Raw genomic sequence first — 22,531 nt, 5'->3', positions numbered from 1 at the left:
CATGAGGCTCGAATAAATGGCATATACAAACAGTGCCTCTGGCTTATGATGACTCAGTTGTGTGTGCCTCTTCCTAATAATCGCTGCCCCCAGGCACATCGCAGCAAGAGTATTTGCTTAAGGAATCGTTTATTATTGTATCTATCTTACACATATTGTAGATTTTATATACATCAGTGTTGTCACTTCCTATAATGTCAATGGGGTCAAAAGGTCAAGTGATGCCTCCTCGTGTGATATCACCAGCTGTGTGATGTCACTTCCGCTACCTCTGGCATTTCTTTGAAATGATGACCCTGGCAACCACCTCATCTGCAAGCACCACCAGCTCCCCCTCGCTGAAATTTGTTTTTCTTAGGCAATCTTGGGTGGCCTTGCCTCTGACCTTCTCCTGGGGCATTCTGTCTTGCTTCCAGGTCAGGAGGGCAACAGGAAGTGGAGATATTTAATGGATTGTGTTTTTCAAAATGGAATGGCCACCAGAAATTCTTCCCATTACGGCAGTGATGCAAATTTCACTCGCACTATTAGCGCCAGGTTTTTCCGGTGTGCCGATAGCGCTATTAGCACCGGTTTCGTGGCAGGAACCCTTATTTCAGCGCAGTTTCCACTAGGCGCTAATAGCGTTACCGTCGGAGTCGGGCGCGTTCACGCCATTTTGTGATACAGCGCTAATACCGCCAGATGACCTGGTGGTAACACAGTTTCCACTGGGCAGAAATTGTGCTGGATTACCACCCAACGCGTGCTGAGGCCCTTTTTGATTTATTCTAGCTGCTACCGGAAGCCTGTGTAATTTTCTTAAAGTGGCTGATACATGCTTGTGCCTAGGAATGATGGCCACCAGCTGAGCAGCAGTGTGCTGTACCACCTGTAGGCATTTGAGGTCAGACTTGATGGCCCCAATAAGCTGTGCTCTGCCATAATCCATTTTCTAATTGAAAATTACCCTGGCAGTGGCAGCCCTGTGATGAACAAAAAGCAAGGGAATTAACTGTCTCAAAAGCCAAAGATAACTGCAAGAGGTAATGGTGGCATTAATATGTTCAGCAATGGACATAGTAGTATCAAGGGTAATAGGGCAATTGCTAAAAATAAAAAAGTCATAGGTTTTATCACAAAATGTTGCCTTAGCAGCAGCAAAGAGTAGGAGTAGTTCAGTTTTTCCACTGTTAAGACACATGCCATTGATGTACATCCACGCCTGAACCTTTGAGAAAATCAGATTCAAAGATGTAGAGTCATTTTGAGGACAGTCAGACAACTTCATCAGAATCTGTGCGTCATAAGCATAATTCTCAAAGGCAAAGCCATGTTCAAGAAGAAGGTAGTGTAAAGGCTTCATAAAGACATTAAAAAGTAAAAGATTCATAGTAGAGCCCCAAATGGACCCCACAATCGAGTAGTAAATCAGGGGAAGAAAACTGCCCCAACACAACCCTAAAGGTTTGATCCTTCAGAAAGGACATTGTCCATCTTAGAGCCTCAGAACTAAATCTTGCAATCTTAGTCCGTCTATCACCCATGATCTAAAAGTCCACGAAATCAAAAGCGTCCGGCAGGTCAAGGAATATAAGAAGGCCTGCCATGCCCCGATGAAGAAGCTGGAATAAGGATGACTGAAGAGAGAGCATAGCCATTTCAGTTCCATGTGACCTCCGGTAGCCAGACTGATTCAACCCAAGAAGGCTATTTCCATCAAGTTGACCTTGCATTTGTCTATATGCAAGATAATCAAGAAGCTTGAGAAGAAAATGAGTGTTGGTAATTAGCCTATAATCGACTGGATCAGTTGCATCAAGAGAAGGTTTTTTGAAGAGTGGGGTAACACATGCTTCTTTAAGTGAAGTAGGAACAGAATTATTCCTGAAAGACGAATTCACAAAAGCACAGAGTGCAGGTATAAGAAGAGCAGAGCATTCCTTGATTTTAATAGCTGGGCAAAGGTCAGCAGAGCAGACCGTGGGCTTTAAAGTGTTCAGAGTTTCCATAACCTCATGCTCGCTGATTTTTCTACAATTGAACAGAGGCAATACATCAATATCAACATCTACACCTTCCATGGGAGCACACAAGGGTGACAGCTCACAGGTGTCAGGATCAACACCTCCTGTGCAAGTACACAAAGATGACATATTTAGTGTGTCAGGAACAACACCTCCCGTGGAAGTACACAAAGATGACATATTTAGTGTGTCAGGAACAACACCTCCCGTGGAAGTACACAAAGATGACATATTTAGTGAACCCCAAAACTTGTAAGGTTTGAGTGCAATCAATAGCTGCCTTATACTCAGTGTCATTGAATCCAAGGTTGAAATTGCCAGCAATAGCACATTTAGTGTTAGTAGTAAGTACAGAGAGCAAAGTCTTGTGAATCATGGCCCACTTTTCTGAAGTGTGATATGTGCAAGGACTTGTACCTCACACACCCTAGCGACATAGATGCAGGACAAATGCTCCATGGGTGCGCTTGATGACCCCTGCAGTGATAGCAAGAGAAGAGAGCAGTGTAGCCTGAGCTTACACCTGCTGCAATTGATCTTCATAGCATACATGCAGCAAGTCTCCAATCAGAGTTTGTTTTCAGTGTTGCTGGAGGGATAGTCACAGGCAAGAGGAAACGTTTGAGTACCATAAGTCTACAGAGGCTCACTTTCTTAATAAGGAGCTACCTGTACAAAAACATTTCGCTTGCACTCACACCATTTCATGATCAAGGGACCAGGAGTGTTGATGTTAATGGATTGCATTGGTAATACATTATTTCTCATATTGCGAACTTAATGGTCTTCTGCATTGCTTTGAACATGTCTGAGTTCAAATAAACTGCTTAAACAAAAAACAAACATATGCTGGGTGTATTTATATATAGTCATAGCAGCATGCAGTCATTAACAATTTTTAAATTGTGTATCATATGGTAGTAGACGTTTCTTGGCACAGGCAAGAGCAACCCTCTGTAGTTCTACATGACTAACAAAATGCAGAAGGATGTGTGGTCCAATGGACGCTGCATTACAAGCTGAAGGAAAAAGAGTGTGTCTCTAGCTTCCCTGGGTCTTCCATCCTCAAGGTCGCCCCACAGGGTATTCTGCTGGGCCACACTGCCAAAAGAAAGCTAAAAACAGTTAATCAGTTGGCCGGACTCGGGATAAAGTGGGACAGAGTGAGAAAGTGATTGTGAGAGTATGAGAGAGAGAGAGAGAGAGAGAGAGAGACAGAGAGAGAGAGAGAGAGAGAGAGAGAGAGAGAGAGGGGTGGATTCGGTAGAGAGAAAGTGAGTGCGAGAGAGAGCATAAGATTCAGAGAGTGTGAATGTGAGAGAATGTGCATTAGAGTCAGAGTGTGAGAGGGAGTGTGAGAAAGTGAATACTTGCCTTTTATGGGTGTGCAGGTCCATCGTCTTCAAGGTCACTCAACAATGGGTCTTCTGCCTGCTACTGGGGAGGAAATAAGTTGGTGATTTGGGGTGGGATGCGATAGGGAGATCCAGAGACAGTGATACAGTGTGAGTATGAGAGTGAGAGATTGTTTGTTTGTTTGTTTGTTTGTTTATTGATTTAATAATGCGCACCAAACCCTTAGGTAGACGGGAGCAACAGTACAAGAATTCTCGAGGCTTAGTTACAGTGCCATTCTCAGGCAGATACATACAAGCGAGTACAATACAATATAATACAGTGAGATATAATACAGTATATAATACAAGATATGGCTAATCAAGACACAGCTCAGGACCAGAATGGGCATTGCTTATATTTAGGGTGCGTATATACATGTGAATGCACCATATAATGCAATGTATAGTACAAGATCTAGCTGATCAAGGTGCAGGTCAAGGACCAGGGCTAAGCATAGTCTAAGATGAGGGTGAGGGGCGCAAGAGAGGGCCGAGAAGGCTATAGGTCTTTAGTGCGGAGCCAGTTGATAGCATTGTGTCTACATTTGGCGTAAAGTAGAGGGCGTCTAAGGTCAATTGGAAGTGTATTCCAGGATTGCGCAGTTTTGACTGGGAAACTGGTTCCTCCAGCCGTAGACAACTTAAATCGAGGGGTTTCGAGCATGAATGAATTGGCGGATCCGGTGGGTCGGGTCGTGGTTCTGCTGGAGATATCTTCCAGTAGGTACGAGGGAGATAGATTGTTTAGGCATTTAGATGTGATGGAAATAGTTTTTAGGAGGATTCTGTCTTTTATTTTTAGCCAATGGGTCTCTTTCCTGAATTTAGTGATGTGGTCTCTAGTTGGGACGTTCAGTGCTGCTCTTACGGCATTATTTTGCAGTTGTTGTAGTTTGTCAGTGACATATTTGTTAACGCCAGAGTACAAGGCATTGCAATAATCTAGTCTGGACATGATTAGAGCGTTAGCCAAAGTGATACCACTGGCACTGGAGAGGAAAGGTCTGGCAGCGCGTATTAGCTTGCAGGTGTAAGCTGTTGTGGAGGCAAGGGAGCTGACTTGTTTTTTGAGGGTGAGGGAGGAGTCTAGATAGAAACTTAGTGTTTTTACTACAGGCATAACTGTGATGATATTGTTGTCAATATTGAAGGATGCGTAGTTTGGGGGTAGTTTTTTTAGGTTAGTGTTAGATCCGAGGAGCAGTATCTCAGTTTTATCGTCATTCAGGCAGAGGCCGTGGGTCGCCATCCATGCCTGAATGAGGATGTATATCTTGTTCACCAAAGCCAGGTCCGTTTCATAGTTGCCCGAAAGATTGAGAGTGAGTTTGAGAAAGTGTAAGAGTGAGAGGTAGCAGGGGAGAGTGTGAGAGAGGGTGTACACTGATCTTTTCCAAGTGTGCAGATCTGCTGACTTCAAGCTCAATGAACATTGGGTCTTCTCACTCCCAATTGACTCTGTCAAGGGGAAGAAAACACACAGTCAGCACTCACTCAGGTAAGACTTTGTGGAAAGGGAGAGCGTGTTAGAGTGAGATTGTGAGTGTTAGAGAGAAAGAGGGTGAGAAAAAAAGTTACAGGAAAAACATTGAGGGTTGCCCCTGCAACAAGCTTGGTTATCCACGCTGATTATCCTGGACATCTCCTCACACTGGTCATCATGGTCATCTGCTCGGCTCTGGTCCTCTTCAAAATCTGCTTCAATGCTGCCCATTTGCCGCTTACCCCTTGTCCACTGTATCCTCTCCCTGATGGCCACCTCCTCCCACCTTGCAGCCTGATGCTGCTCTGGTTGTTGCTTCCTGGTATGTTCCTGGAAGACAGCCAACACGACAAACCGTACCATATTACAGGACCACAGCAGAGAATGCATATAAAAATTCGAGAAAAAACACAGAATGGGAGATTTGTCCCTCATTCGGTGTCATTAAAGTGAACAAGAAGAGCGGTGGTGTCCCCCTCACCGATGTTCACTATAATGCCAACAGGGGTTGCGGGGGTGTCCCGATAAAATAATGTTTTTAAAAAAAAAAGAGGACCCTACGGTGCCGGTTCCCATGCATATAAGTGAAGGGAACCAGCATTGCAGAGGGATGCAGGAGACAGAGGTGTGCCGCCAACAGGTAAGTAAGGGGGTGAGGGGGTAGCGGGATGGTAATGGTAATGTTTATTTTGAAAGCACCTATACACAAGGCAAGTGTTTCAAGGCGCTCAAGGAGGGAGGGAACAGGGGAGAAAAACAAGTAATTCAGAGCCCTTGAGTTTCTGAACGATAACCAGTCTGCCCAGGCAGACTAAGTGCATGTAATAGAGTTAACAGTGTAGATAACAACAAATAGGTCTGACGACAATTCTGTAGTTTTTCCAAGAGCATAGAGGCGCCACCATGCGGGAGGGGAGACAGGGAGGAAAAGATAAGTGATCTTAGGCATGTACGTTCAGATCGTTCAAATGCATGATGGTACAGGAGAGGGGAGGGGGGGAGGACAAGTCCAGGGGGGGTCCAGGTGCCCCAATTGGCCGGGAAACTGGGTAAGTGCTGAGGGATCCATTCTCAGGGGATAATTGAAACTCAGGCCCCCTCTTGGATCATTGCCCCCCCCCTGCTTTTTTCAAAGAACTCTTCCCTCTTTTCTTTAACCACCTTCTCCGTCATATGAATACCTCTATCACTTTCAACTATCCCTCCTGTTTTAAAAAGGAATCTATTACCACACCTCTCCACAAATAAAACACCTTGGACTCCTCGTTTCACAAGAACTATTACCTACCTCTTACTTTCCGTTTACTCAATCCTAGAATTTATCGTGTCATACCAGCTCCAATATTATCTGGAAGGGCACAACCTCGTGCTATCCATCAGTTCATCAGGCTGGCATAGGCCAACTGCATAACACAGAATCTGCAATTCCTTCTATTTTAGATTACGCTTGAATGCTAGCAGATGACATCAGAACAGCTGTCCTAATCCTCTTCCAGCCCATCTGTGGCTTTCCATATGGCCTATCACCAAATCCTTCTCTCCCTGTACCACTAGCTACATGCATGGTTGACCCTTGCCTGACTCTTAGTTAACCATTTTGTGCTTTTATATTGTTTTCTATATATATATATATGATTTTTATGCTGCACCAATGCGATTGCTTTTATAAGACTTTTAAATGAAATAAATAAATAAAAATATGGTGCAATTAATTCCACATATTATGAACGAAAGGGCATATAGATAGGAGAACAGACATTAGTATATTATACCACATAAGTAACGGGTTACAAGTTTATTTAATGTTTTAATTGGACACGTTTTTTTTCAATAACATAACCCAAACTTGCAAAAGTGTTTTCAAACTTCAAAAGTAGTCAGTAAAATTCAAAGACGACTACCTAGAAAAACTACAAACTGAATATAAACAAATTTTAAAAAAGTCATGAGAAAAATGGGGCATACATTGACTAACTGGGCCATGTAAACGATTTTTTGATTATCTTTCTTTGGTCACAAAGGGGTAAATGTCGAAACGTTGGTGTGTTACTGCATGACAGCTGCATGTGTACAAAACATGCATTTGTACCCCATGCCCCAGTATTTTCTAATTGAGGCATACTTGTGTCTGGTTTGAAAAACACGAACATCCAGCTAGAAGAACAGCAAATGTTGTCAAGAACAGATAAACTGAGAAGGATTTTCAAAGCTGTCACAGATTAATTATTTGAGACACATTCCTTGCTTTAGTGGGCTGTGTATGCAGGCTATGGCAGAAATGAGAAGTAGCAAAAATAACATATTTTTTATTTATTTTACAGACAAATTGATTAAGGAAAGAGGTAAGCAAAATATTTTGAGAACTACAGAGATATGATTAGGCAACAAAGGTCATTGTGACTGCGTGCAGGATCCATGGTGTAGGAGACCGGCAGAAACAGAGTTGGGTGTGTTGTTATCATGTAGTTGTTATCATGTATTGTCACTGTGTTCCACCTGGGACCAAGAAAGACACCAAGACTATGGGCCTCATTACACGGATGGCAGAGAACCATGGCGCTGTTAGCGCCATGGTTCATGCCGGTAAAATACCGGCACCGCCTTGGCGGAAAGGGGAATTACCGCCCCATTCCAAGGTTGGCGGGGCGGTAATTCCCCCTTCCACCATTGCCCTTCCCCATTCCCATTTTTGCCCCATAGGGCATAATGGGAATGGGGAAGGCGCTAATTACGGTACCGCAAATTGCGGTACCGTAATTAGCTCCCTGGGTCCCTTTGCGGGTTGGTTTTTAACGTCTGCAAAAAGCAGGCGTTAAATCCCCCAACCCGCAAAGGGACCTCGTAGTAAGGCGGTAAGGATTTACTGGTACCGGTATTTTACCGGTACCGGTAAATCCTTACCGCCATCCATGTAATGAGGCCCTATATGTTGCAGTTCACTATTATTATTATGGGATTTATCACAAGAAGGGCCAACTTAAATGAAAATGGTATTTTCCCAAACAAAGCCATAGTCACGATGGCTCTCTCCATTATGGGCTAGGGATCCTTTCCCCTCAGGGACCCTCCCCTTATCCAATATATCTTCTGCTGCGTGAAGGTGTTTAGGTCTTCCCGGGCATTGGAGAATGTTCTCAAATCATACAGCAGTGCCTGACCCCCTCCCGGCACTGCGGGCTTCAGTGTTCTGAACCCTTTTTTTCAGTAGGCAGTCGCATTGGGGCTTTGACGGTTCCTAAACCTTTCCTTCATTGGTTGGCTTATTGTGGCTTCTGGGGTCCCACACCCGCAAAGGCCATCTCGGTACTGCAGTCTGATCCACCAGTTGTTTGGTCCAGGCATTGGAGAAAGATGCTGGTAGAGAAGGAAAGGGGGCATTTTAGGTCTGTGCAGCCTTGTAACCCATCAGAACTTGTCCCTGCCACCTCTCTACTCTTGAGGGCATCTTCCTGACCCTTTCTCATCCCACCGCCACTGCCTGTACCATCCTAGGGCTGACCTTATCCCTAGAACCTTCTTGTTCTGGCTATCGAAGAGGCGATTCATGCTCTGCACCTTGATCTTTCCTTTACCTTCTAATGGTTTATCTCGGATTCCACCTCTCAGGTTGTTACCACCTGTTCTCTGCCCACTGTTACTTCCTCTAGCCCTCCTCTAGGCTTTACTTCCTCTGGGGTATCCCCACAACCTCCTAAAGTTACACTCCCAACCTCCTGAGTAACACTTTCACTACTGCCTCCAGCGTGTGGTGTTCCTTCCTCCACCTTCCCTGTAACACTTGCTCCTACTGATGTTATCTCCTCGGTGTCAATTCTGGCTCAGATGTTACTCCTCCTCCTTCTCATTGGGTTTCACTGTGCCCTCCTGCACCTCGATTCCTACCTCCTCCTCCTGACTTCTACTCCCTTCTCCTGATGTTATCATCTTCCCCTGTAAATTCCCTCCTTCACATGTTACCACCTCTTCTCTTACCCCCATCATTCTCAGCAACTTCTCCTTTACTCTCACTAATGTCACCACCTCCTAATTTAATCTCTTAGCTTTCATTCAGAGGTGCCACCAAGGAAGGGGTTCCCAAGGGTGGGGCCATAGACACCCTTGTAAAAATGCTGCCCCCCACGGCCCGCCTGCCTCTACGTGTTTGTTTTGGTGTACCACCCCAGTGACCTCATCAGGCCGCCCCTATGGAAAATGTCTGTGTGCGCCACTGCTTTCATTAGCTCTTTCTGCTCTTTCCTACTGCCATGTCTGTACTCACTTCTTTCTCCCCATGCTCTGCTTGAACCGCCACAATCCAGTCTCAAGCATTCTCCAAACCTGAGGCTCCTGCTCCTGTAACCCACACAGAACCGGGGCTGCATATTTCTATGCTGTGTTCTCGCCACCCCCTTGGTAGGACTATCAGTGAGGATGTGCCCCTGTGGCTTGTAATTGAATGAGAGCTGGGTATTATTGTTGTCGGTGAGTGTGCCTGGGGATTTGCTGGGTTGAACCTACCCCTTCACCACCGTGTAAGCTACTTTTTCTCATGTGGCTCTTTGCACTGGGTGATCTTTGTAAACACCCGGCTTCTGCCTCCATTGTCCTGCTGTGACTGTGGTGAAATTGTAACATTGTATCCCGGCATGACACTCTTTTGCCTGGGAACAATGTTTCCATAACTTTGTGTCCCATGATGAATTCGCAGTCGTGGATTGGTAACATTGTATCTGGAGGGCTGCAGAGCTCACCATGGGTCCTGAAAAATCTGTGAAATATCTTCCCTCATAGATCATATAAAGCTGCAACTTTTTACACATGCTACCATCATCAAACAGGTGACACTATTTCCCTTAAAGAGAAAGGTGTCCTTTTCTATGTTGGCACTTTAGGTCTGCTCAGAGAGCTTCAACGCTCTCATTTTGGGAGGTGGTCAAGGCTTTAGGGATAGCCTGCCCTAATGGGATGGTGGAGTGAGCAGAGCCCAGCCTCCCAAAAATTGTCTCTAGTGAGGTATTAAAACAGTCAGCTGCCATGCGCCGCGGACCAATGGAGGGTGACCAGGGGATCCTCTTCATATTGTTCCCAGCCCCAACATCCTTTTGCTGGGGATGGCACCCTGCCCCCTGAATCATCACCTTGGTAGTCCACAGAGCCATTCAGGGGATTTCATCATAGTATGTACATAGATACAGAGGACAGAAAAGGACTGCTTTGCCACAGTAACCTCAACTTAGTCTTCAGCTCAGCCTTTGTTCCATTCTGCTTAATACTCTGTGCCTAGCCCAGTTCTTTTTCAATTCTCTTACTGATTTCCCCCCAAACTCCTAAGGCTTGGTATAGACCAATAAGGGGGGGGGGATCTATGAATATTATATGTAAATGTTCAGAGTTGTTACAGCCTCCTATCAAGTGCTTGCAATGTGGAAGATGGACACCTATAAAGAGACAGTGACAAAGAGTATGCTTGAGTTTGCAATAGGATCCAAGCATGTCTTTAATTATTTTTTGGAGAGAGAATGTCTAAATGATTATGTGCTTATATTTTTCAGATTAAACCATTTATTTTGCAAAGCAAAAGTAAACAGACACATTTCACCACAGACAATCCATGCACTCATAAAATACCTCTCATACTAGCATTATTAGAAGCTGCCAAGGAACAGGAGTCATTTGGATTTTAGGTGGACACTATTTTGTAATATGGACTACTAATGCGAGCGATATAAAAAGATAATCAAGATATCTGAAACAATCACTGAACATATAGCACACAGCTGGCCTGAATTAGGCGTGATGTGCCACAAAGACATACATGGTTCCAGGGAAATGATTTGTTTCTTAGGTCAATGGACAAACTATGCACTGCCTAAGCTGGACCTTTGTAATTATGTTCTGCTTTGAATCAGCTAAGACTTCAGCAAGATAGGGAAAATAAGCTGACAGATTGGGAAAGTTTGCTCAGCCATTCCTCATAACCTCCTTCATAACTTCACTTACTTGCTAAAGAGGGAGCTTCCCCTGCACTCTCCCCCACCCACCCTACCTAAGCCCACCACTGCCTCCAGTCTCTAGAGTCTTGACTTCATTAGAGATTTTGATCTTATTCCCATCAATGAGGACAGAGTTGCACTGGGTAGAGAGTTTGGTCAGCCTATTCAGGGATCTGACATTAGAAGCTCCGTCTTTTCATCGTTTAGGCACAAGCCATGGGTGGCCATCCATGTTTGTATGATTAAGTATATTTTGTTAATCATGGTTACATCTTTGTTGTAGTCTCCTAGGATGGGGATGAGAATCTGCGTGTCGTCAGCATAGTTGGTGTATGAGACACCCAGATTATCAAGAATGTCGAAAAGAGGCTTTGTAAATATGTTGTATAGGATAAGGGAGACACAGGAGCCCTGCGGCACTCCGCATGTAATAGGTACTGGGACTGCTGCAGAGGATGGTGAGAAGACTCTCATGGATCTGTTGTCCAAGAAAGAGCTTATCCACAAGGTTGCTTCCTTGGAGAAATGGGTGGCTGTTTTAAGTTGATGGCACAGGACATTGTGGTCGACTCGGTCGAACGTGGCAGATAAGTCTAACAGGAGAAGAATGGAGACTTCTCCTTTGTCTTTTCAGTCGTCTAGTTGATTTTTCAGGTCGATGAGGGCTGTCTCTGTCCCATGTCTTGGTCTGAAGCATGATTGGCGGGTGCCCAGTAGGTTGTTGATCTTGAGATATGCTTGAATCTGGAGATAGGCAGCTTTATCAAGGATTTTGAGAAGGAAATGTACGGTTGTGATTGGCATGTAATTGGTGGGGATGTTGGGGTCTAGTTTTTTTTGTTTTTTTTAGTAGGGGTAGTACCCAGGCATCTTTGAGATTGCTAGGTACTGAGCAAGATAAATGTGGCGATGAAAGGAGCAAGGTTTTTTGCGGCTTCTTTAATGATAGGTGCTGGACAGGTGTCCCCTAAGCATTTATAGGGTTTGAGGGAGGAGATGATCTTTTCAGCCTCAGTGGTTGAGATAGAGTTGAATTTGAATTGGTGACTGGGTTTGATTTGTTTGAAGGAGGTTTCTTGCAATATGGCTTCTTGTATTTCTAAGGCGATCTTGTGTAGCATGGCTTTTTTAGTACTGATTCTTTCTTGGAGCAAGGTTATTTTATTGCAGAGGGTGTCTTGTCTTGGATGGCAGTGCACCAGGATTTGTTTTTGATGCACTGGTCCTTGGAAGTGACCGGGGATTCCAATTCCCTTAGGATAGAGAAGATTTCACCAATGCTTGAGCTGGCTTTTTTAATTCTTTCATTAAAGATGTCTTTTTTAGTTTGAACGATCTTCTTTTAGTACTGGTCAGCCAGGGAGGTGAGAAGGTGCTTATTCTGATCTGTCGGGTTATATTATGTTTAATATTATTATTTTCAGAATGCAAGCATATGTTGACTCTCTGCTCATTGTTTCCACCCTCACCGGGATAGATTTCATGTGCTTCTTCCAGGTCTTCTTTATATTGCCCTTGATCTTATCATCTAGCTGCCCAGTTTTCTACTGAACCTTAAGGTCCCTTCTCCATCTTACCTATTTTATTTCATGATTTCCTATAGTGCAGACCGGTTCATTGACAGTCCGGACAGGGAGAGTGGGTGAGGGTAACAGGATTCGTTGTGCATACAAACAGTGTACTTGTGTCAGTGTCACTAAGGGGTAGAGACAATATTAATTAAGTGTAGAAAGTATACATGGTGTTAACAAGATGGTGGCACACAAATGGTAATTGCTCAGGTTCCACTGAAAGATGAAATGTGTATTTATGAGGGGAAGAAAATGTGGTTATATGTGATTTTATCGTACCACAAATATCAACAACAAAAATAGTGGTGAAATAACAGGAATAATTGTCACAGCATCCCTATGCGTACAATGGAGAAGGAAATTAAATCACAGAACAAATAAATACCGCTGCCATCAGCACAGAAGAACCTGAATCATGTTCACCAATGCTAATGTACTTCAAGAGATATAACACATCAATTTGCAAAAGGCATCAAAATTAGAAATTCAAAAGAAAATAGTGGAATTAAAAGCTCTGTCAGAAGGGGAATCCTTAAATGAAACTGTATTTAAAAGTTATGCAAAATAAATTCATTTCACATTGCAGAGTATGGCGTTTAACTTAAAATATGAAAAACTGGGGGGTGCTGTTGGGCAGCAAAGGGAATGGCTGCTTAAACGAGAAGTTGCGCGTTAGGCAACATCCTGAACATAGAAAATCCTCAGAAGTGCTATACATCTTCCTGATTTCAGTTTCGGAAAGAAGCTAACAGCCCACGGCAGCAGTCGAAACTGGACTTGTGCAACGAAGGCGGTGAAAAGGCAAACCACAAATCCTGCAGTGCGATACACGCCCAGAAGCCGACCCAGACCTCGAGAACGGAACGAGACATCCCAGCTAGAGGCCGGCACTGCAGGGGCCAATAAGGGGGAGGGGCAAAGACATGCCTCAACTGGGTGTCAAGCAGGGGAGGCAATGAAGATTTGCACCGGACCAGCGCAAAAGGTAACTCCATTGCCCCGGGCTGGCGAGCCCACACACAATGCCGGACTTGGCAGCAGCAGCCTCCGGGGAATCCAGAAAAGCGGGGTGCTGATGGCAATACCTATTGCCTATGCGACCCCCCCTAGACTTCCCCCAACCCCCCGCCTTGGGTACTGATCACCGTGCACCCCAGGGGACAGATAACGGTGTCCCGGTGCGCTTCCCTCCTCTTCATACTACGCACCGCCAGCAAGGCGGTAACGTATCAAGAAAGCTTCTTCAAAACAAACAGGGAGGATCGCCGGCCCAAAAACGTTGTGCAAGACAGCAGCAACACACTGATTGCATCGGGGGAGCAGCCTAAAAGGAGTAATAGCAGGGAAAGGCTCCAGGAGACACAAAACCATGGGCACCCCCACAGCAGCAGCACATAGCCCATAAAACAAAGCTCCTAGATAGGCAGGCTGCTCCTACCTTCCCCATGCGTGCATGACTTCAGTAATTCAAGGTGAAGCCCCTGTATCGACAGAGGACAGCAGCAAAATCCGTTAAAGAGTGCCTCTGAGGCTCTATAATATATCAATGTGGGTGAAGTGGCACCTGAAAGCTAATCATCATGACAGAAGCACATATCCAGGACGCGGACACCTAATTTAAGGCCAAGTCGCACAAAACAAAAAGGCATCTGAACCAGTGAGGTGGCCCCCCCAGTTGCTCACACCATCATAGGAGGACCACGATCCAAACTCAAACATTTACTGAAGAAACTGCAACATCAAGCAGGAATCCCTGAAGTGACCAGGAAACATAGGAACCCCGGCACAAGGGAATATGTGGCTGGCCTATAGCCGGGATAGGGGCCAGCAACACCCCAGGTAACTGCAGATGTTCCCCTTATTCAATGCAACCACAGAGAATGACAAAAAGGCACCAGGAAGAAAAAGGGCCCAATGGACTCCTTCACCAGCTCACAGGCCCCCACCCAAGGGGCGTCAGACCAGCCCCGGGCCAGCAGATCAGAAACAACAACCAGCAATGCCTGTGAGCACCATTTACTATCTGTCATGCAAAGCAGATTTATTGCAGTAAATGTCAAACTGGATGACATGGTTGCAACAACTGGGTCCCTCAAATCCAAGCTAGAGAAGGAGAGCAGACGTATAAACAAGGCTGAGACCAGAATCGGCGAAGTAGAGGACAAGGTGGGAAAACATGACTGAGACATTCCCAGCTTAAAGACAGAACTCAACAAGGTAGGAGGCAAATGTGAGGATCTAGAATCACGCACACAGAGAAACAATTTACGCATAGTCCGTGTGCCGGAGGCGGCATGCAAGGACCCACTGGAACGATTAATTGAGATACTTTTGAAAACCGTATTTGAATCATCCGTTTTCTTAGCTCATTTCTTGATAGAGCGTGCACACCGCACTAATGCCCCCGTTCCTAGGCCAGGCACCCCACCACAAATAATTATTGCCAAAATGTTCAATTATAGAGACAGAGACCATGTCCTGAAATGATCAATAGAGCATAGGACCCGTTGCTATGAAACAAACAATATACATATCTACCCGGATTTTTCAGCCTGGATACAAGTTCAGAGGAGAACATAGGACCCAGTGAAAAGATTTCTGAGAGCGAGACGGGGCCCATACGCATTGATGTTCCCAGTGAAACTGCAAATTCAACACGGAGGGAGAGTACACTTTTTTGAGAATCCTACCAATGCCATAAACTATGTGGAGGCGACCATCCACCCTACGCGGCCGGCTGAAGGAGGGGGCCAGAACCATGGTTTAAGAATAGATGACAGACCAGAGGCCACCCGGAGACTTAGTGGGAAAATGTACTCTATCCTTAATGTAATCATGTATGTTTAGTTCTAAGGTATAGGCACGCAAAGATGGTTTAAATTAAGCCTGTGCAGAGGCACTCAATTGCAGACCAGGCAACAGTAACTGCTAACAACGTGTCCCAGGGAAGTTCCATGGCTAAACTCTGGGAACGTCATCAAGTTGGGGTAGATGGTGACGGGGGGGGTTCATAAAGTTGAGGACACTGGGACGAATGAAACCAAGACTTGGTGGATCAATACACCCTGTCGGAATGAGGTGGGTATTGTTAAGGATTTCAATCAGGCAATACACCCTGATCTCAGCCTAGTATGCAGTGCACAAATTAAATACTTATTTTATTATGTCTATAGGTTCAATATTCTGAGTGATCTACCACTCATATCACACCCCTTCTCAAAATACCCGTATGTCACAATGGACCAGGAATCAGGCTGGTTGGTAAAGGTAATATTTATTTAAAATTCAAATTAAACATATGCTTTGTAATAGGGAGCAGCAAACACCAATGTGGTGACAACAACAGATAAGGTGGTATGTTAGGCAGTTAAATTCACTTTCAGCAACACAAAGTATAGAACATCAGAGAAAAGAACACTTTTGGCTTGTTTGAAAAGATAGCACTTAGGTTAATATTTCCTCCTGCAAAAATCATTAACTCACAAATAAGCAATTCTAAACAGATGTAAGTAAGCAGCAGGTATTCAGGAATAAAGAACAGTGTACAGGATTCGAATACAACCTTCCCTCCCCAAACAAGAGAGAAAAACGGATTTGAAATCTTACACTTTTAAAAATGACATTCGAAATTGGCTGTGTAAAACAATGAAAAGTGTGCAAAAATCCTTAAATCAATACAAATTTCTATGGGAGCAACCTTGAAAAGATGCTAACAATCATAAGCTTTAGTTTGAGCCAAATTAAACACTTTGAATCTTAATGGAAGTTTGAAACTAATAGAAAAGAAGAATCGCACATGTAAAATTTAGCAGAAATGCGAATTTCCGCCTAAAATTCACAAATCGGTTTTTAAGAATACTGGGTGAAATACACTGTTTTGGCGTGCGGTTCTTGTGTTGGGCTGTAGCTACAGGTCTTACGTATAAGTCAGAGTTGAAATGAAGTCTCTAGCTATTAAACTGAGGAAGATATGCCAGGTTGAATGGGAGGCGTTTTTAGAAAAATCAGGCAGTGAAAACAGAAGAGAATTCAGTTTGGACAACAACATATTTACTATAGTTTACTCTAGGACTAGAGCATTCCGGCTAGAATACCAAGGAGGGACAAAGTAAGCTCTGGTGTTGATTCATGACTCCAACACCAAATCCCCAGTGTCCTCTCCTGGCGGAACCAGTCGGATCACTCGAAGTAGGATGGATGGTTTACACAAAATAAAATGACTAAAGAAATGGCGCTTAGCAAGATAGATCAAAGACAGGATTGCAACAATTGGACAAGTTATTAAGGTACGGATTGGATGGAACAAAACAAGGTATGCTATGATTTTCTATGCTTCCTATAAGAGTTACAGTCCACTTTAATTTAAGATTTTGGACCGTCAAGGGTTCTAGTTATCACACGGATCGGTCTAACCAAGGACAGCGGGGCACCTATGGCGGGATAGGGTCAACTGGAAGGTTCTGGTCAGCGGACTGGCACCTCGGGTTACTGCACTGGTTACGGGAGATCAGTGGGATGGCGAGTTTATAGCAGGCAAGCCTTTAGTAGTAGCAAGCCAGACTGAAACAAAATGCTTCCCTTGGATTTTTGGGATTGCTTCAGAATTTGGGCCTAGCTGAAAAAGGAGTTCAGCAATGCTGAGGCCTTAGCTTGGTAAGTAAAATCAGGAATCAGGAACAAAGATGGAGAATTCAGGAACAGGGCGCCACACAGAAAATCAAGATGAAGTCAGGAATCAGTGTGTGTGGTGTGTTGTGAGGTTCCCTTATTTATCATGCCAAATGACAACGCTAAATTATATGGCAGGGGCAGGCTTACAACCTGCTAGGCCCTGAAGACCCTTCGCATATGGAAACAAGGCATAATCACCATACAGTAGTGATACAACAGACACGAGGTTCGATTTCCAAGTACTAGGGTTTATTGCAAAGCAAATATATTCTCAGTCGGCCGACTGGGTCTAACTTCTCGCAACATGTGTCACCCAGACCTCGTGAGACGCAAGAGAGCGAACATTCTACAACAGTATTATACATATAAAAAGACAATCATACAATCTCTTTGTGACACATCAAAACCGCCCATAATGTATCTTCTTGAGCTAGGGTTCGGTAATTGACATTATGACAAATGTGACACATTATGATACGTTTCTTATCCAATTTATATTACTCGTTTTAGCAACAGTTGCAGTTTGCGGTAAGCAGACATAGTTCTTTGTTATGAAGAACATAAGGCACTTGTTCAGCAAGGATGCTGTGTTCGTAGGAGAGGCACATTCCACAGCGTGTTATCTTCTGGTTTCTATTTGTGAACTAGAGGTCAGCCTGATCTAAGGAGAGCCCCGAAGGGGGGCCGCTAGGAAGAGTATAATTCATGTTTAATAGCCTGTTTCCACAGCTTCAGCGAGACCGGCCGGCACCTTGGCCGCTGATTAAATGCCTCTCTGCTCACCTTCAAAGACTTGTGAGGGAGGAAAACAATGAAGTTCTGTACTGTTTGGCATTTCTGTCTGGGCCGGTCTCTCAACATGTAGATTGTGGCCTCGCTCTGTGCATGAGCTTTCGAAATAAAGTACATTTTGCAAAGCGTTCAACAGAAAGGAAGAGAACGCAAATGGCGGATGTTACAGCACAAAATGGATGCCCTCTGGTTATGCTGACGATTCCCTAATTGGCAATGTAGGGCATATGATGTGATTGGTTTTCAGCCAACATAATATACCTTCTATACTTTGTTAGGGTAGTTTCTAGACTTACAAACTCTCCTTTTGGCCGTAAGCAAAGGGCATCATCCATACATCGCATCTTCATCTGACCATGTATCTAGTTCTGAGCTATGCATGCTACTGTAATCGTCATCATCAATATTAATAGACATGAATTCTTTCATTGTCTCTATTTCGTTGTTTGCATTTGTGTCCAAAGTGGAAGTTCTTTTTTCGGTTACCATGTGTACACATTCATTTGTTATTTCAGAGCAAAGGATTGGCAAACAATGTATGCAACAACAGCATGTCATGATGATTCCAAGTTATGTTACTAGAATTGCAATTAGTTTCCATCCCCATGAGCGCAGTAACTCCCAAACCATTAACTTATATTCACCTCCCACCCGCCTGTAGGGGTATGAATGTCAGAACTTAGAATTTGCAATCTCTTGATTGCCTCAGGAATTGTAGGGGAGGAGTCACTTACAAATGCACAGCACACTGACCCCACGATTTTACACACACCTCCATGGTCAGCCAAGATTATATCAAGAGCCATTCTATTTTGAAGTGCCATTAATCTAACTGCCTTTTCTTCTAGTGTCATATTATATATGTCGGTTGTTCCATTTATCGTTTTTTCTAATATCCTGGACAGTCTGCGTATATTCCAGGAGTTTATGGCTTGCCCCCAAAATGGGATAAATGATTTTGCTATTTCCTCCGCAATTAATCCTGTGTCATCCCGCCGGGGCCTAGATCTGGATAATTTGGATATATCTGACGTTTTGGAAAGGAATACACCTGGGAAAAGGATCCCAAAATAACAGGTCCCTCCCCAATTTCTAGGCAACCAGGGATAAGCTTTTTCTCCACATATAAAATAGACGGGACCACTTACATATATTGGTTCTTCTTCTTTCTCAAGTACTGCAATATTCATGCATCTAGTCAACGTCCCTACTGAATAGGACCCATTCTTTCTTAAGCAAAAAGGGACAGCTCGCGGGCTGTAATTAATAGTACAGGAGGGGGCACAACGTCCTTGTTCCCTACTGGATTCATGGGAAAAGTGATTACAGATGATTTATATGGCACATAAAGTCTATCTACTGGTCTTAGCACTGGTTTTATTACCCATGCTCTGTTTAATATGGAACAACCCACGGGTTCCATTACCACCCTTTCGAATTCATCTATGTTTGTTCCGTCTAATTGACCCGTATGACTCTTATTCCATTTCCCATAAAATAGTGTACTCAGTGATGCATAACACGCTGTATTAAGGCGTAATGCTGTACTTACCAACCCATTCCTTTCCCGCCATGCTGGGGTAAATGGGAGCAGACCCAGCAATTTGTTCTAATCAGGATAGAGTGAGTCATATTCATGATCAAAAGCAACGTGTTATTGTCATACCCTCTTCTGTGTCTTCTAATGGAGGGAGATTATAAGAGAGTACATGGACTGGACTGTCTGTGGCAGCTACATGGGTAGCAGGCAAAATGGAACTCAATGGATGCACGCTCTCCAGATACCATAATACTGGGATCAGTGTACTCAGAATGCAAAATAGGGTTATAATCATCAGCATGAATTTCCTACAGCAAATCATTCTCGACATCATTATAGTCTCTATAGCTAGAAAATCATCAGCGTTGGTGCAGGAGGGAACAGAAGTTAGTATAGGCATTGTCTGCAATTCTTCTCCCGGCAATGTTCATTGCGACTAATTTCTTCACAGCAGCACCCGTTTAAACAGCAAAGCATCCCCAAAGAAAGCAGCAAAGAGTTTAGGCCAGTCCTCGTTAGCCTGCTTTATAAAGAAGCAGCAAGCTTCTCGTGCCTCCGCACAGTGCTCCAAAGCGTTAGAGCAAGCATCGGTTATGTCAGTACCATATGCGCCCTGCTTGTTCGCACGGGGGGATGAACATAGGCCATTCACTTTTCAAAGATAGCACCAGGAAGCCGCGTTCCAGAGTTTTCACGCCGATGCAGTTTGATACAGCTCCCACACTCCACTTCCCTAGGCCTCTGATTCCCAATTCATCCGTGTCGGGAAAAGAGGCAAAACAAAAGATGTAAATCAGATCACTTCCGATTTTGAGAACGTAGGTTGTACCTTATCGCTCCAGGTACTGTGTGATCCATGAATAATGCGGTTTCACTTCCGGATGCAGCCTTCGTGTCAGCCTGTGATGCAATGAGTGATGATGCAGCCACAGCTGGGATAAGTTGAGGAGGCACTTCTGGCCCTCTTTCCCTCGTTGCAATTGCCCCAGACCCTTTCTCGTGTTTGGGCAGCACTTTCGGAAGAGAACTGGCGATCGTATCTTTTTGATCAAAAGCAGCTTTGTTTTTTCTGACGTCTGGATCAGGCAGCTATTTCAACGGAAATGGAATTCTCTTTCTGTGAGTGGCATGGATCCATGCCTTTCGACCATCCACTCGGACTGCAGTCTGTGTTGCCACGAGGATCTGGTAGGGGCCCTTCCAGCACGGTGCAAGCAATGATTTTCTTTCAGAGTTCTTTACCAGAATCCATTCTCCAGGCTGCAGACAATGCCCTGGGCCAGTGTATCTGACAGGAAGAGCCTCCTGCACCTGCTTATGAATCAAACACAGTTTTTGAGTTAACATGCTACAATAAGTGCTGAGTAAAGGGTATTCAATTTCTTTTACGCGTCTAGGCTGCGGGGCGCTCCAAACATTCGCGGGTCTCTCCATCACGAATTTCGTATGGGGAGAGTCCAGTCCTTGCCTGCACAGATGTGCGCATGCACAGCAGAGCTAAAGGCAGCGCATCAGGCCACTTCAACTGTCTCCCTGAACAGATTTTACTAATTTTATTCTTCAAAATGCCAGTTTGGCGCTCAACAAGACCGGCACTCATTGGATGCCTGGCCGAATGGAATCGCTTATCAATCTTGAGGCCTGCATAAATTTGTAATATCACGGCCGCAACAAAATGCGGGTCATTATCTGACCATATGACTCATGGCAGGCCAAATCTGGAAAAGTACTCCTTCAGCATCACTTTTGCTGTGCTCATCGCTGTGCAGTCCATAAACTGGTATGCTGCCACCCATTTACTGAATGCACAGATTACCACTAGGATGTACTTCAGGTTCTGACATCTTTCCATTTCTATGAAATCAAAATGTACCACCTCAAATGGCATAGAGGGGCGCCAAAACTACCTACTGGGGTAGTTGTTCCTTTTCCAATGTTGTGTTGCAAACATGTCATACAGTTCTGAACCAGTCTTTCAGCTGTTTTTCTAATGTGCAGATTTTTCCATTCTGTATTTAAATGCTGAATCATTTTCCTAGCACATATGTGTGTGGGACTGTGGGCCATAATGACCATCGCTGTTACATAGGAGTTGGGCAGCATCAATTTTTTACTCTTTTTGTCTACCCAGCAACCCTCTATGTCTATCTCTGCTGAACCCTTAGCCCAAGCTTTTATTTCATCTGAAGCTGCTTCTGCTTGCATCTCCTTAACTGTGGCAATCCCATTTTTTATCATACAGGGTGCTTCTTCTGACCTCTCAATAAACATCTTCGCGTGTAGATCAGTGGCAGTTTGTTTTGTAATTTTGTCTGCAAATGCGTTTCCTCCTCCTACGTTACATGTTACTTTCTTATGCGCTTTGCATTTCATTATTGCTAATCGCTAGGACGCGCAAGTGCAGACAACAATCTTGCGATCAAAGGACCATGTTGAATCTTGGCTCCATGTGATGTTAGAAAACCCCTCGCAGCCCAAAGTCGACCAAAATTGTGTAACACCCCAAATGCGTATTGACTGTTAGTATATATGTTTACATTCAAGTTTTCAGAGATGTCACATGCTCTGGTCAATGCTATTATCTCTGCAGCCTGTGCTGAATTATATGGGATCCTTTTGCTCTCTACAATACTCTTTAGTGTCGTGATGGCATATGCGGTGGTTGATGCACCTTTGGGCAATTTGAAACAGGAACCGTCACAAAACAGTTCTTCTTCTGGCTCTTTCTGTGGGGTGTCTATTAAATCAATTCTTCCTTTTGTTTCTTGTTCAGTAACCATTATACAATCATGGGGTGGTGATTCCCTTTCACCCACTCTTTCATTGGGAGGGGGAATTAACTCTGTAGGATTCAAAGCGCAACATCTCAAAATTTGAATATGCGGTGCAAATATGACAATTTCATATCTCGTCAGTCTTGCTTTTTTTTTAATGAAGCTTTGTGTCCATGTGCTGCCAAATGTGTCAACAACTTAGCAGTACTCTCTTTGTAAATGTCATCTGTGTCAGCAGCAATCAATAAGTCATCGATGTATTGCAACAATACACAACCAGCTGGTAACTCTAGCATGTCTAGTTGTTCTTTTAATGCTCTGCTAT

The 22,531-nt window shown here is 44.2% G+C and overlaps 1 protein-coding gene across 1 annotated transcript in view; it reads left to right on the top strand.

Moving 5' to 3' along the window:
* The window catches only part of LOC138447766 (butyrophilin subfamily 1 member A1-like), a 201,523-nt gene that overhangs the window by 108,459 nt on the left and 70,533 nt on the right, over nt 1–22,531 (top strand). The window contains exon 5 of the mRNA XM_069604103.1: nt 7,208–7,228. Within this exon, the coding sequence (XP_069460204.1) occupies nt 7,208–7,228 (21 nt within the window). The remainder of the gene's footprint in view (nt 1–7,207; nt 7,229–22,531) is intronic.

The sequence above is a fragment of the Ambystoma mexicanum genome, chromosome 1p (assembly GCF_040938575.1).
Source record: "Ambystoma mexicanum isolate Mex_15411 chromosome 1p, UKY_AmexF1_1, whole genome shotgun sequence".
In the NCBI taxonomy this organism is placed as follows: Eukaryota; Metazoa; Chordata; class Amphibia; order Caudata; family Ambystomatidae; genus Ambystoma; species Ambystoma mexicanum.
Note: the sequence above shows the minus strand (reverse complement) of the source record. Positions and strands in the feature narration are given on the sequence as shown.